This window comes from Falco biarmicus, chromosome 14 (genome assembly GCF_023638135.1).
Source record: "Falco biarmicus isolate bFalBia1 chromosome 14, bFalBia1.pri, whole genome shotgun sequence".
Classification (NCBI taxonomy): Eukaryota; Metazoa; Chordata; class Aves; order Falconiformes; family Falconidae; genus Falco; species Falco biarmicus.
In genome coordinates this window covers 9,344,676-9,360,562 of record NC_079301.1, presented here as the reverse complement: position 1 = coordinate 9,360,562, position 15,887 = coordinate 9,344,676, and the positions used below count along the sequence as shown (strand labels likewise).

Genomic DNA, 15,887 nt, shown 5'->3' with positions numbered 1-15,887 from the left:
CCAAACTCTGAAGGTCGAGGGGTAACACAGCCCCGGAGGGAGAAGCACCACCTTAGAGATCCTGACCATCTTCTCCTGTCTAAAAAACCATGCCAGTTTGGTGGGGACAGAAGGCGACCTTTATGCAATCAAAACCCACAATAAAAATAATACAATTAGCTATGCACTCAAGAAGCAAAAAAAGGGAAGCATTACTGATTCATTCCGTTTTCCTGGAAAAGCCTGAACCGTGGTTAAGCTGGGGACAAGTTGAAATTTTCCATTAGTGGGGGGGGGGGGGGGGAAAGCTTGTTTAAAGAGTGAAGAGGAAAAAATCCCTCAGGTTAAGTGTTCAAGTACAGCAACACACAAATTTTGCCACAAAGTCTCTGCTAGGCAGATACTCTCCCTGCTCCCAGCCCAAGGAGCAGCGGAGCTTGCAAAAAGGCTGCTCTTGTTTAACACAAAAGCTGCGTAGAAAATAAAAACCAGTAAGAGAATCCTAATTTTCAAACAGGGAAGGCAACAGACAGCCTTTTGACATTCCTCCCAGCAATTTTTCCTCCAGTCTCCCTGTCCAGGGGGGCACACAAGGAGGGAAAGCAGGCAGTAAAGGAAGATCTGGCTGGGCTCTGTGCACCGTGGGATGCAACCACTGTAGGTGACCCCGAAGAGCTCGATGGCACTTGCAGACTGGAGTGATCTTAACTTACTCTGGGCCAGGAACACATTCGACATCAGTCTAGACCAGGGACTTAAAACCACTTCACCACCGCACCTTTCTGAGTTGTACTGTGCACTCCTACACCACAACCAAGCATCAAAGCCAAGCAATGCAGTAAGTGACTGCAGCACATCCCAGCCCTGGTACCTGCATTAAAGTGAAGGCTTCTGCTTTTGTTCCTAACAGAAAGGGATGTTTCACCTCAGCTGCTCAAGCAAATATGAAAAACAAGTTTAAAATAAAAGGATGTTGTTAACGTGAGCTAGAAAGCCTGTGTTCTGCTTCCCCCTGCTCCAAACATCCCAGATTGATTCCCACCAGATAGCACACTGCAGATTTTAGGATCACTTACACTAGCACAGGTCATGCCACTGGGAGACAAGATGCTTTTCAGCATCTATAAATCCTACCATAACCCACTTCCAAAAGAAAGTGCATCTTCCAAGTCCTGTAACACAGTCCGACACAAACTCCCACTAATACAAAAAGGCAATGACTTCTGGCAGCCCAGAACTGCAATTACTGCCTTTGTATCGCATCCCTGATGCCCACTTTCCCATTCCATAGAAAATTAAGTCAGTCCTCTGCTGTAACCGAAATGATTAGCCACACTGTAAAAGATGCAGCCCTAGACAGGCAAAGCCATCTGTAATGCTCATGTGTCAAATGACTTCTACCTGCCCTGTGTTTGGAGGGAGGAGATGAGGTTTCCAGCCCAAAGCTGTCTTCAATAAGGAAACAGGTTCTAGGTAAGCTGAATATGCAGAGGTGAAAGTCACAAGAAAGCAGTTTGGTAAGGCCTGCTGCCAAAAACCCCAAAAACTCACCCAAAAAAACAGAGCAACTTGCTTCACAGACTGTTTTTAGTTTGCCTCAATGGTCAGGTTCCAGCTTGAGCATCCATCAGCACGAGATGCCCAATCTCAGGTTTAACCAACCCACCCTCCATTATAAGGAACAGGTACAAGTACTGGGATTCTAGTGTGTACTGAGAGACATATAGATATCCTTAAAAAGACCTTTTAATCACAAGAGTAAAGAGACCAGAATTTCACTTATCTTGATAGAACATTATATAAGTTCTTATGTCTTAATGTAAGACATAATAAGACATTAAGGATTTTTACTGTCAGGGAAAAAATAAAAGTATGATACTGCACTTCATACTCCTAACTCTTTTGTGAATACGCAGGTTTATTGCGGGAAGCAATTCACCTTCATGACTTCAGGTGATACACGAGGAAAAGCAGAAGCAAAACTGTCCTGCTAATTCCAGGAAAATAACATAACGTGACAGGAAAAGCAAAACCAACCCTTTAAAAAAGAAACAAGAGTGCCTTAGGTTCCTTAAAAACCCCTGTATTTGCAGTTTCCAAAGTACAGTTAATCTGCAACATTTAATACACAAGTTATCGTCAGCCTTAAACCTCCATTTCCAGACCTCAGCTGTACCTGGAGAGCAGCAGGCTGGGCTGAGCACACGATCAAATCCCCCAGCACAACTGCTGAGCTACCGCGGCTGAGGCAGAGAATCTGCTTATATACTTTACAAATAACCGGATCCTTCCATAATCCAGGCTCTGAGAAATTTTTATCTCACCATGAGCTCAGCTATTCTTAAGTCTTTTCTGTGGTGTTCCCCCCCCCCCCCGCCCCCCCGTGCTGCCTGATACACTGACCAATTTTATAAAAGGGATTGGTGACGGGAGGTCTGGATTCAGGTCAGATGGAGCTGGCCTTTTGGGTACGCTTCTCCAGATGCTGGCAGGAAAAAGGGTCAAAACCTCCCCTGTCCCCGGCACCCTCAAACCAAACCTGCCCAGGAAAGGCATCTGTCCTACAGCCTTCTCCTGCAGAGCCTGAAACAGCTGCTGCTTCTGGTTCTCCAGGTCCCCAACCCAAACCCGACACACTAGGCAGGACGGACACCGTCACATGGACGCATCAACTTACCCAAGCTGCTCTCTAGGTCTTTGGGTCCCGTAACAGGGAATCTCATTTTTCACTTCTCTCAGCAAATCTCTGGACTGCGCACACTCTGCTCATCCTAGTGCACACACAGCTGCAGCGCTGACCAGTTCCAAGTTGTAAAAAGAGGAGAATTCCAGCAGGGAAAGCCAGCATCCCAAATGAGAGCAAAGACATCTGAAATCCCAGCTCTGCAGAGCAGGAAACTTCACCACCCCAGGGCAAAAGGTGCTCACACCATCAGACTGACCCTTTTTCTGCAGAGTGCTCAGCGATACATTTAAGCACTTTAAGTATATACTTAAACAACATATATAAGTACTTTTGTTCACACAATAGAGTTCAGGCTTGACAAGATATAGTTTGTGTGCATCTTAAACCCAGTGATGCACAACCTCCTTCCAATCCCTTCCCCAGAAATATCAGCACTGTTCTCAGTTACGTGACTTCAGTTGAATGTCCCAATAAATAATTTTTTAAAAAAAATATTCAGGACAGATTTTTCCAAAAGCTGTATTGTACCAAACCTCAGGTCCAACACACTTAACCATGCTTGTAGACAGAGATAGTTACTCACACACTTTTGTTCTTGTAAGCACCAAAAGAGCTCAGTAATCTGAACACAGGGTGATGCTCGCGCATTTTTTGTGCGACATTCTGCTGACTGCATTTCTAGCAAAACTGCAATTTCCTCTTGCATGTGGTAGCATGTTGAATATGCTCAGTTCCAACCCAGGACACTGCTGTACACCCAAAACACAACTAGCAGCATGGAAAGTGAGCCAGCAGAAGGCTGGCTCATCTCAGGAGAAGCAGCTGCAGGTGCAACTACTCTTTTCATTTGTTTTCTGCCTCTCCTCTGGAAACGTGATGAAAAAAGGCACTTTACAAAATGCATTAGTTATATTCAAGAACATGGGCTCACCTGGGCTCTATCTGACCTGTTTCTCCAGAAGCAAGACTGGTTTAAAAGGGCTATATAGGACAGTTTTGCAAATTAACAGTGTTCAAGAGATGTAAGGAACTGCCTACAGCTTCTCTTAGGTCTGTGGTCCCACCTCCCTCTGACAGCCTAGCTCTCTCCACCCTGAGCAGATGGCACCTTACCAATCACCCACTGCAACCAGACAAAGCAAAAGCCTAAAGCAGAGCGGCAATGTTTCATTCCTACTGAGGCTGGCCAGGACACCTGGTGTCAGTCACCCACTGTCTCCTCTTCAGGAGAGCGGGTCCTGGCTCTTCTCACTATGCTTTTCTATGAGCCTGAGCACCAGGCTCATGGACATACCTTTAGGGCATGCTTAGACCAGGCTTTAGGACAGCTCTTCCAGGCTTCTGATCTCTCCAAGCAGTTCCTTCCAAAGAGTGAAGCCAGAGACTGCTTCATCCATGAAACGGGGTGAAAAGTAGATCGTGCAAGAGCTCGGGCATGAAAGCACGGAGCGGTGTGACCACACACCAGCAGCTACATGGTCAGGGTGCTCTCCTTTTGCCTTCCCGAGAAGAGGATGAACACCACAGCCCTCACAGGACACGGGGCAGTGCACACGGCAAGCTGGAGTCACCTGTCAGTACAGTATGTTGGATTTATACTTTAAAACTACAGCTTCCCAAAATTCAAACTAAACAAATATTTCCAATGCCTCTACCTAAGATCAGTCACGTATAGGCAGCAGAGCTACTATATGCAGTCAGGCCAGGGAATCCAGCATCCTTTAGGCTACATACACAAAGATATCCTGATGCAAAGAGCTGAACTGCATAGACAAGGCTGAGGCCGAGAGGAAGAGGACAGGCACGATGATGGAGACAAGAGCTCATCGCAGGTGTAAAGTCCTGGCTTCTCAAATCCCACTCACACGTTCAGCCACCACTTTTCTCCCACCCAGACCAGAGCCAAGACAACAGACCCCCGCAGCAACCCATCACCAGAAGGCCAAACAACTGGCCTTTAGGTCAGCTTTATTTGAAAGCCAAAACTCTATTCCGCATTTTATTGACCTAAAGTTATTGGAAATCACCAAAATTCAAAAAAAATCCCCTACTGAAGTTTCAGTAAAGATGCAAAGTTAGGAAAAGAACGTAACAGGGAGACCACGCCACCACAAAAGTTTTTTCTCTTACCAGCAACTGACTCGCAGCACATAAGAATTGAAGGAGTTAAAGTCTAATTTATGCCATTTATGTTTTTGCAAGTCACTCAGTTATCATCAGGCAGACGCATCCTGTTGTGTCTGACATTTCCTTGAGCACTTTTGTCTTACTTCTCTATGCCACCACCGTACTGATTAGATCCCACACCCCCACAGAAAAACAAACAGCTCTGTGAAAGGCAGGAGCCACGCAGCCATCTTCCTCCTCATCTACAGTTGGTGGCATCAGTTCCAGGAGGAATGAAGCCTGCTGCTCTTCTGGGAGCATCGCAGGGACAGATGCCTCCACCCACATCCAGCCCCATTAAAGTCCTCCATGGGCAACGACTACCACAGCAGAATCTTCCCTATCAAGATGACTTAGCTGCTGCCAATAAAAAGGGAGAAAGTTAGTACCTGGTAGGTTTTGCTCAAGCTGGACACAACCACATTCCCAATAACCCTCTCTGACCCCACAAGAGAAAAAAAGATCCAAACAAAACTCAGAAAGGCTTGGGATTGCTCCAGGGAATAACTTTCCCACAGGCAAAAGGAAACTCCCTTCCCTCAGTTACCCTGAAAAAGCAACTCTCAAAAGCAGCTTCTTTGGCTTTGACCAAGGAAACATTGTTTTTCTTAATTTCCAAACTGTTTTCTTAAAACAGTTGCTTTACTCTGAACACAAGGAAGCTTGAGGAAAATAATCAGCACAGAGTGTGCTTTACTTGATTTGGGCGTTTGCTGAAGGATCCCACAGTTCAAACTGAAGTCTGAATGAGCAGATTCCCACTGCTGGGAGCCCTGCCATGTTTTAATTTACCCAACACAAAAATGGAGCAAAGGAAGAACTGATCTTCCAGCTACTTGGACCTCTAAGAGCATCAAAACTTCACAGCCCTTTTGATTATGGGAAATTAGGAGCATTTGCTACAAGGATCTCATGAAAGGAATAGTCTTTTTCATGCGTTTATGAAGATGTGCAAAATCATTTAATGCTGCCAGATTATCTCCCTCATAGCTGCATGTATTAGTTATATCAAAAGTTTGGCTCCTTCAGAGTTGGATAAGCAGTTGAGAACCAAGAAGTAACATGATTTGAGTCTCAGCCCTAATGGATCTTAGGACTTACAGGTCTCTAAAGACTAATGATTTTTTTTTTTCCCCCCAAGACTAAATAAATGGAGATTTCACTCAAAGCTGTATATAAGCAATATCTTAAATGGATTCTGTCTTCAAAAGCATGAACAGCTGAGGAAGAAGGCTAGAGTCAGGGAAGAGGAAAAAAAGCTGGTCCTAACTGCCACTCGTTCAAAAACATTATATTGCTCGATGCATATATACACCACGCGCCCAGAGAGACATGAGTGGATGGAAACCGCAACAGCGAGTTATGTGTTTACCAATAGACTTTTTATTTCAACAAAACCCACCGCACCGGATGTTAAACACAGGTCCCACCCAATGAAAACAGACTGAAGGAATTATACATTCAATGTTTACATCAGCAAGATGAACTTAAACACAAAAAAAAAATAGATTGCTTTGGCTTCTTAGTCTCACATTAGCAAACGCAATTATCTTTCATTAATTTTACAGAGCGTTCACAGTAGAAATTAAATCATTTCTTCATGTCTAAGAAAAACTTTACTGTGTTAATTATTCATAAATACCAAAGTCTGCTACTTATTACTCATCACAAATGTGATTCATTTCAATAATGCCTGAATAATTCGGTGCTACCCTATTAGTCCCAGAACACGCTGTACAATTGCCAGCATCAGCAAATCAATCACAAACAATAATCCACGCTCGCTCTCCGGTGCCAGCTGCCAAGGCAGAAGAGGAGGAAGGCAGGAGCAGCGCTGCCTCCCCACCCCGGGCACCACACCGCCTTCATCCTCCCATACAAAAATGCCATCCCTCTCCTGTCCTGGTCAGCTTTGCTTCCATCCGAGATGCTGCACGCTCCGACAGGCGCTGCTCGGGCGAGCATCCCAACCGCAAACTGGGAGCTGGGGACCCGGTTCCCAAGGGAGGAAGGCAGCAGCTGGGGATGCTCCACCGCTTTGCTTCCCTGCAGGTTTGCATCTGGGCAGGCAGCTGCCCAGCCATGGGAATTAGCCGACTGAGAAGGGGAGGGGAAATTAATCCTCGCAAGTATGTAAGAAGCCTACAAGCATAATTCCAAAAAAAAGGCTGAGAGTCACGAGGGCTGCTCGGCCACAGCAATCCCCGCAGAGTGAAACAAAGCCCAGCCGCCATTTCTGCAGCTAAGTGGTTAAATAAGGAATTACCCAGAGTTTTGCAGCCTGGCCACCAGCTGCCCAACGCTCCCAGATCGGATGCTACAGGGAGGGGGAGAGTGGACTAAAAAGTTACTACAGCAATAAAACACGCTCACATCTGCTGGAGTTAAGTATTTTTGTCCTGTTTCCTCAATCATTTTAAACAACAAACCTGGCCACATAAAAAAAAAAAAATCTCTTAAAGGTGCATCAAATTACAAATACTTCTCCCCTGCCTCCCTGCCCCCAATAAAGTCAAGAAATCATCAGTACCTGAGACACAACCCTCTCCTACGTGGCACTCAAGGCTGGGGGGCCAGGCAGGGCATGCAGACAGCCTCCCACCAGGTCCGGCCAGGGTGGGCTCCAGCCCAGCATCCCACCCTCGCCACAGCTCCCAGGGGCATCCTGAACTCGGCCGGCCACGCTTCCCCAGACCCGCATCCTCTCAGAAAGATCCATCCCCGCATCCCATTTGCGGCCACGTATTAATTATTTTGCTTTCTAGCAAGTTACATGAGCTAAATTGGGCTGACGCCATACAGAAACACTGCCTTTATTATTACAGTTGTGGAGAAAGTAAATTAATGCAAAAGATTGCACACAGAGGCCTAATCCATTTGCGGTAAATCAATGCATTGCACATTTAAATTGCTCTGCTTTCCTTCAGAAAAGTACATTGAAGTGATTCATTAGGCACTGAACTGTTCACAAGAAACAGACCAATTCTCTTAGGCATGCCAGTGCATCTCTGCTAGTTAAATTTAAAAAGCAATCAAATCTACTAATAAGTCCTTTTTGCCGACATTTACATCAGTAGAGAACATGATTCCTGACAATTCAGATTAAATAAATGAGACACAAATTAATCTCAGTTAATACACCTCAGAACTGATGCTCAACTTGTTAAAAATCTGTCCTTTAGTAAAAATAAATAACCTATTGGTGATGCTCAACTTCCAGGTGCCTTTGGTCACCTTTATTAAAGGTTATAAAGTTATTAAGAGGGATCACGAGGCACAACCTGTGTCTATTTTAATAGAGTCGAAGCATATATTTATAGTTCCGTTTTTAAATTTACGAATTCCCAGAAAAATTAGCAGAAATGCATCTTTTCAAGAAAAAGTAACATGTCTTAGTAAAACAGCACCATGCCACGGTGTTCATATTCCCACCCTCTTCTTTAGGGAGGACCAACTCTGATAACAAATGGAATAAACAGTGCAAGGAGTAACACCTGTGCTTCGTTTCTTCTGTTTAATTTTTGTAGTATCTGTTTATATGTTTAAGCAAAAATTGTTTATTGTATATTAACATCCCCCTCCCCCCAAAAAAAATTATCCAAATTAAAAAATAAAAGGCAGTATATACTTTTAGATAACTAAAAATCAATTTACACTTTGTTAAAAGACTTAAGAGGAGAACTGAAGAAACCCAATATGGAAAATTATTTTTTTAATCCCATTAAGAAGTCTAACACTTTATCTGCAAAACCAGCGATATCAATTTAGAGAGCTTTACAAGTCCTACAGTCCAAACTTAAAAACAACCCCATGAACCTAAGTTTATCACCAAGACTTTCAAGGTCAGGCCCTGTGATAGGGTTAGGTCAAGGAACCACTTGCACTTAGGACAATAATCCCCTGCCCTTTCCCTCAAAGCCCCATTTTTGCTCCGCAGGCTGGTCTGCTGCTTCCAACAGCCCGGTCCAGCCCCAGCTTGGGTCCCACCAGGTGCGAGGCGGGGAAATTCAGCTGCTGCAGACACGTGTTCAGAGGTGCGGAGGGAACATCCACCACATATCTCAACCTGCAGCCACCACACTGAAACGAGCAGGGTCGTTAGGAAATCCCGCTGATAAATGAAGCGGCACGGAGTCGCTTGGGCCTGGCAGCATCTCTGCTAACACTCTGTTAACTTTTTTTTTTTTTTTTACTTTATTAAAAATTTTGCTGAGTTTTTCCCAAAGAGTTTCAGCGATGTGTATTTCAAGGGCGGGCAGGCACCCTCCCGGCGCTCTGGCCAGGACCCAAGTTACAGCAGGTCACCCCATCTGCTCACTCACAGCCTCCAGCTCAGCCGTGCTGGTCCCCTTCTGTCCCCGAGCAGCCCCCGCAGCCAGGCTTCACCCCCAAAGCGGCAGCGCTGGGGTCTCCATCCTCAGAAACTGTGTCTGCTCCAACAGCACCCAGAAGCTTCTGATGGTCCACCTCCTGCCGCAGCCTCTAGTACCCACCCCAGGCCCTGGGGCACCAGGGGACCCTGCAGCATCTCACCCACCTACAAGGGGCTTAGTGCCAGTTTATGGGGCTTAACTAGTCCCCAAATTCTGCTACTACAGGTGAAACAACGGAGCTTGTCCCTTTGCACTGCTATACATCCTTTCTGCTGTTCCAGTAGCAGCTGTTGAGTAGGCTTGTCCCTAAGAAGCAAATCCCCCCCCAAGTGCTAAGAAGCAACCCCCCCAAGTGATTTTTCTCTCCCTGGCAGTGGTATGATTTTTCTTCCCCCCACTCCACACAGGAGCAGCTTACTGGGAAAACCCATATGCAGGGCCCAGCCTGCTCCAGGAGGATCTGAGCTCACACCAGGGCCGATGGCAATGCTTGCTCCAGCAAAGCCGCCTTCTTCCCAGGGCTCTGCCAGCAGCCCGAGCACTCGGGCACGCCAAGGCGGTGGGCTGACCTCGGTTGGATGCCAGGTGCCCACCAAGCCGCTCTCTCACTCCACTCCCCAGCAGGATAGCGGGGCAGAAAACAAGATGGAAAAAAAACCCCTCATGGGTCAAGGTAAAGGCAGTTTTATAAAGCAAAAGCAAAGGCCACATGTGGAAGCAAACGAAAGCAAAAGATTTGTTCTCTACTTCCCATCAGCAGGTGACATCCAGCCACTTCCTGGGAAGCGGGCCTTCAGCACACACAGTGGTTGCTCCAGAAGATGTATGTCATAACAAGTGCCACATGCCCCTGGCTTTCTCTTAGCCTTCCTTGCCGAGCAGACATCATATGGCATGGAGTATCCCTTTGGTCCATTTGGGTCAGCTGTCCTGGCTGCGTCCCTCCCAAGACCTTGCCCACCCCCAGCCTGCTGCTGAGGGGTGGGGGGAGGTTGGAGAGCAGCCCTGGTGCTGTGCGGGCACTGCTCAGCTTAGCCAAAGCCCCGGTGTGTCACCAGCACCTCCCAGGCTGCCACAAGCACAGCACCACGGGGGCTGCTAGGGGGAAAATTAACTCCATCTCAGCCAGGCCCCGTAAATCACATCACAGAGCCAATGAGACTTACAGATGCAAATCCCACCACGTTTCCAAGAGCATGAGGATTAACCTGTTCAGCCAACAGAGCCACACACTGCAAACACTTCCAGTTTGCTGGGAAACGTCTTAATGCATCTTTTCTTAAGATTTTTCACAAGACTTAACCTGGAAAAGTAACTAACATGTAGAGACATGAGAAGAACCCCCATGCATCACCAGGGGCCCACATCACAACAACGTGGTGTCAGCATCAGGCCTCCCAAAAGCCAGTAGGCACCATCCCTGGTCCTGGTTCAACAAGCTTGTACCAGCAGCATAAAATTTCTTCTAATCTCAGACCTTTTGGCTCCAGAGGCAGTTCTGCAAGGTTGTTCTCCTCTCAGTGGAGAGCACCTCTCTCCTGCAACACTAGCCAGGAGAGCCACCAAATACAGCCCAACCTTTACCCACAGCCATGACACCACTTAAGAATGTAGGTATCTGTACTTGCTCCCATGTCTCATTACATTTTCCAGTCTAACCCCAAGGCCTTTTGTTTCTTGCAACGGTGCCATTGGATTTATTGCTATAGACAAGTTCAGTAGATACTCCCCATAATAATTAGCCACAGCCAAGTGAAATTTCAGTTCTGAGATGCTCTCACGCACAGTTACTTTGGATGCTGCCTCTGTTCAGTGTGCCAAAAGCTTTGAGGCTTCCACAATCAATCAAGTGACCCAAGTCAGTCACTCATGACTAGGAAAAAGCACTTTTCTCCTTTCTCACCACTGATGCCAAGTGGCTGAGACAACCCCCTCCTTTCTGCCACCACCATCAGCCCATTTCACCAACTTCCCAAGCAGCAAATCCAGAGCACTCAAAGCATCAACTGTGCCCGCACCTTCCCCCTTCCCTCTCCTGAGATTTCCAGATGCCACAGGGGTGAGCGGCGCTGATGGAACAGGAGACAAGCAAGAATGGGGGCATAGAGAATATGTACCCCAATGGGACCCAAGGAGGGGAAAAAACATATTAAAAAAAATCCCTCTCCCCACACCTACAGATTCATGTTCCTCTAGGAGGAGGAAGGACCAAAGGAGGAGAGGGAGATCTATTTCGCTACTTACTACTTATTAAGCAGCACAAGCCGCTGCTACCAAGGAAAGCAAGTTTTGGGAAACTATACGCTCATAGACAGGAAAGCACCATTGTGTTAAGTCCAAAACAAAACAAAACAAAAAAATATTACAGCAGCCTTCCTGAGTATTTCTGCTGCTCCAGGACAGGTATCTGCCCTCTAAGCCTGCAATTGCCAGGGAAAACAAAGGCAGACTAGTGATGGGATTAAAAGCAGAGGCTGGAGGATGATTGCTGCAGGCAACGAGGTTCTTCATGGAATCACCCTCCAGGCCGATCCCGTTGGGCCCTATATCACGGTGATGCTCTGTACCTAGTGCTGAGCGTTGCAAGGTCCAGGACAGGGTACCCTCCAGACTAACAAAGGCTCAACTTTTCAACAAAAGGCCCCTACAGAACGGCCCGCTAACCAGCAATCTGACAAGGAGACTCCCCACACAGCAAACCTCTGTGCAAAGTAATCACACACAGGTGCGAGCTACAAAGTTTGCTGGAACAACCACCACTCACTTGGCTATTCCCAGACAAGGCTACACAGCCCCAAGATAGTAACTACAGATTGCATTATGCAGCTGCCAAGCAGTTCAAACCACCCTTAGAGCAGGTCTCACTTTTTAATCACCTCACTTACAAACGCAGGAATTCCCACCCCTGTCAAGCCAAGCTCCCCTTGAAATCGTCCTCTGCTCCTCACCTGATGATGCTCCCCAAACGGACCTTGCACTCCTCCAAGTTGCTCCCCCTTCTCTCAGGATTTGCACCGCAGGGCTGTGCTGCCCCCCTCCCTCCCACCAGCATTAACCCAGCACACACCACCCAGGACCCTCAGGCCTCCCCCCCAAAACCCGGGTGCAGGAACAGCCAGGCCAGCCCCGCTCACAGCCAGCAAGGCTCTTCTGCTCAGACATCCTCATCCCACACCCACTGCTGCCCCGCAAGCAGCTATCTTCTGTCCAGAAAGTGCTTATATTAGCGTCTGTTACTGGCACAAGGAATAGGTGCTAATTAACTAGTTGTCAGCTGAATGTTGCTAAATCAAGAACACAAAATAAAATTAAAGACAAGGTATTGCAATGGGCAGGAAGACTTGAAGGGACTACTGTTCATTTAAGAACTTCTCCTGTATTTTTAAACATTTAGAAATTGCAGTCCAAATAATTGCTTGTCAAGACATTATTGGGGAGAATAACTGCAGCTATTAAGCAAGCTGTGTCATTAGTTTATTAAAGATGTAACATCATTTCAAAGCCTTTGAGAGAGTAAACCTCTACCTAATGCAAAATCATCACAGCTTCATTTTCCTCCCTCTCTCCTGGCTTCAATCTCAAGTCACGAGTCCTAGCGACCTCTCTGAAGTCGGCTACGATGATGTACATCATTTGCTAGACAAGGATCCATCCCTCTGAATTCCCGGGCAGGTACACACAATGCTTCTGTTTCAACTCAGAAAAGCATGTTTGGTAATCCAACAGGGGGAGAAAAAAAACCAAAAAAAAAAAAAATTCACAAAACCAACCAAACCCCTGCCCCACCCCCCCCAAAAAAAAAACAAACCACAAATAAAAAACCCAAAGCCACAAGCTACAGACAAGAACTCAGCTCTCCAAGCCTGCTGTTCCCTTCTGCCTAAGGTGGTGGGTTCAGCACAAGGAGTCTCCTGTTTTACTGGAGGGCACAACTAAGCCCAAGCACCAACAGACCTGTCTCTGCCCCACAGCTACAGCTCTGCAGGCCAGGCCCATCTCTGGGGGTAGAGAGAGGAAGATCACTGGAAGCTGTTCAGCAAGAGAGCGCACATTATGCAATTTCCATTTCTGCTGACAAAAAACGTATTTACAGGACAGGTAAAATAAACTACGTTGCTTGCAAGGCTCAGCAGCCTGAAACCGGGAAGCTAATAGACCCAGAGGGCAAGGAATTGGTTCTTGATGTTTGCAAATCGGATGTCACCAAAACGAGACAATTAAATTTTAAAGCAGTAGGGAAAACAAAAGAGCAGGAATCACAATAGCCAAGTCTCATAAAGAGCTGCTTCTTGGGTACAGGAAGATAATGACGCTAACCATTTTTCTACTAGATGGCAGTGTCGTGTCACACTATATAAAAGGAATTCTAGAAAGAAATTGCTTTCTATTCCAAGTGAATCTGTGCTTAGACTTGACTTCAGAGAGCATGATATATAACAGTACCCTCATTGTAAAGGGACCTGCCATCAGTCTAACAGCGCAACAGAAGCGATACCCTAGCTTCTAATTTCCCAGTGAAGCAATGTGAAAAGACACTAAAACCCTAAGCTGTTCTGCTACAGGGTACAGCTGTGTGCACAGCCGCGGACAAGCTACTCGGGCTGTTACAACTGAAGGTAGGCTGTCATCAACCCGCTCCAGGAGCAGAGGAAGCAGGTCCTTGCTGCTCAGGAGAAGCCACCTGGGCTCTTGCAAGGCTGGGGCAGCACTCAGGCCACCACCCAGCTATACCCAGGTGAGGTTAGCGACTTCAAAGGAGGGCGCAGGGACGCCAAGCGCAGCGCCACTAAAATTCAAAATGCAAACACAAAATAAACAAGGTTAGAGCTGAAGGAGAATGCCAATCTTTGCGGGCAATTCCATGCTAAGACTAACCTTTCCTTTGCACGGCCACCATCCACATAAGCTAAACTTCAGATGTAACAAGACTCAGCGGCTCAGGAACGCTCCCAAATCCAAGGTTAATTCCTGGAGTACGAAGGAGCTACGGTGTGTGTACCCGGGGAGCTCAGTGCTAGGCGGTGGGTTACCAGAGCTGGAAAAGCTCCGGGAGAAGGTGGCAGGCAGCCAGAGGACCCTCGCCCCTGTGCCACCGCCAAAGATCCGCCCCGGGGGGTCCCCGAGCGGTCCCCGGGCCGCCAGGCCTGCCGTGTGTCACCGTGCACGGTGCTCGCTGCTGCTAAGGACCTGGCTCCGTAACTCCGGGGGCTCCCCGCCAGCAGTTACAATCGCGACAGCCGCTGGGACACGGTTCCCAACACTTCATCCCCAGCAGAGCGGGGGCCGGGCTTGGTTTGCCCCCGGAGCCCCCGCTGCACGCCGGTTTGCAGCCTGCTCCGTGCCGGGGTGCTCGGTACCGACCGAGCCCGCTCCCCCGCCCCCCCTCGCAGCAGCATCCCCGCCACGGCTGCTCCCTGCCGCTCCATCCATCCCGCCGCCGCCGCACCGGCGCCCTGCGAGCCCCGGGGAGAGGGGAGACTACGGGAAGCCCCCCGGGGAAGGCCCGCGGTCCCCGCACGGCCTCACCTGGAGGGCCGGAGCCGCACCTCCTTCTTGCTGTCCACCACGGAGGGCACGCAGTTGGTGAGCTCGGTCCAGTCGGCGTGCAGCCCGCAGCTCCAGCCGGTGGAGAAGCGGGAGAAGAGCCAGGTCTCCCGCTTGCCCGGCCGGTGGCAGGTGCACTTCTTCTGCCCGGCGCGGCACTCGCAGGGCTGCTCCAGCTGGATGTTGCGGACCAGGTGCCGGCCGAAGGTGGTGCCGCCCGTCTTCTGGATGTGCAGGAAGACGATCAGGTCGTCCCCCTTGATGTTGAAGTCCACCCGCCGCAGCAAGTCGCCGGCGGAGAAATTGAAACGGGGAACGAAACGCGCCGGCGTCTCGTCCTCCGCCCGGTACGGGTCGGCGGCGGCGGCGGGGCTGAGGGCGCGGAGCCGCAGTAGCTGGCACTCGGTGCCCGGGCAGACGTACTGCAGCACGATCACGGCGAAGAGGAAGAGCATCACCAGCGCCAGCAGCACCTTGTGGGACCGGTCCTCCATCGTCGCCGGGAGCGCCGCGCATCGCCGCCGCCGCTCACAGCCGCCGCAGCAGCCGTCGCCACCGCGGGGGGCCGCCCCGGCCGCGCGCCGCCGCCATCGCCCCGCCGCCGCCGACGGCCCTTCCCGGCAGCCCCCGCGCCGCCGCCCCTCCGCGCGCCCTCGCCCCGCCCCGCCGGGGCCACGCCTCCTCGTCGGGCCACGCCCCCTCCACCGGCACGGCCCCCGCCCTGGCTCCTCCGGCACCGCCGCACCGGGACCGGGACCCGGGCCGAGACCGGGCACGGAGCGGGGCCGTTGCGCAGCGCTCTGCGCCGCGGGGTGCACGGTGCTGAGACGCGCTCCGGCCGTGGCCAGGCACCGGGCACGCCGTGCTCGGGTCTCGGTCCCGGGGCGCACCGTGCGCTCTGCGCGGCAGGCTGCGGAGTCACCGCACCCTCTGAAGTGCCTGCGGGGCCCCACCGCCGATCCCGGCCCGCCCGAGCGACCCTCGGCAAGGGGCTGGGGCCGGTGCCCGGCAGGGAGCCCCCGGCGGAGCGGCAGCGGCGCGGTGCCCCCGTCCCGGCCGGCCGCCGCCCGGCTCCATCGCTGTCCCGCTGCCCCCCGAGCGCTGCGTGCCCCCACCCCACACACCAGCACTCAGGGTTT

The 15,887-nt window shown here is 49.7% G+C and overlaps 1 protein-coding gene across 1 annotated transcript in view; it reads right to left on the bottom strand.

Moving 5' to 3' along the window:
• HS6ST2 (heparan sulfate 6-O-sulfotransferase 2) overlaps positions 1-15,374 on the bottom strand; it is a 136,368-nt gene extending 120,994 nt beyond the window's left edge. Inside the window, exon 1 of the mRNA XM_056360008.1 lies at positions 14,731-15,374. Within this exon, the coding sequence (XP_056215983.1) occupies positions 14,731-15,242 (512 nt within the window). The 5' untranslated portion in view covers positions 15,243-15,374. The remainder of the gene's footprint in view (positions 1-14,730) is intronic.
• Between the last annotated feature and the right edge of the window lie 513 nt (positions 15,375-15,887).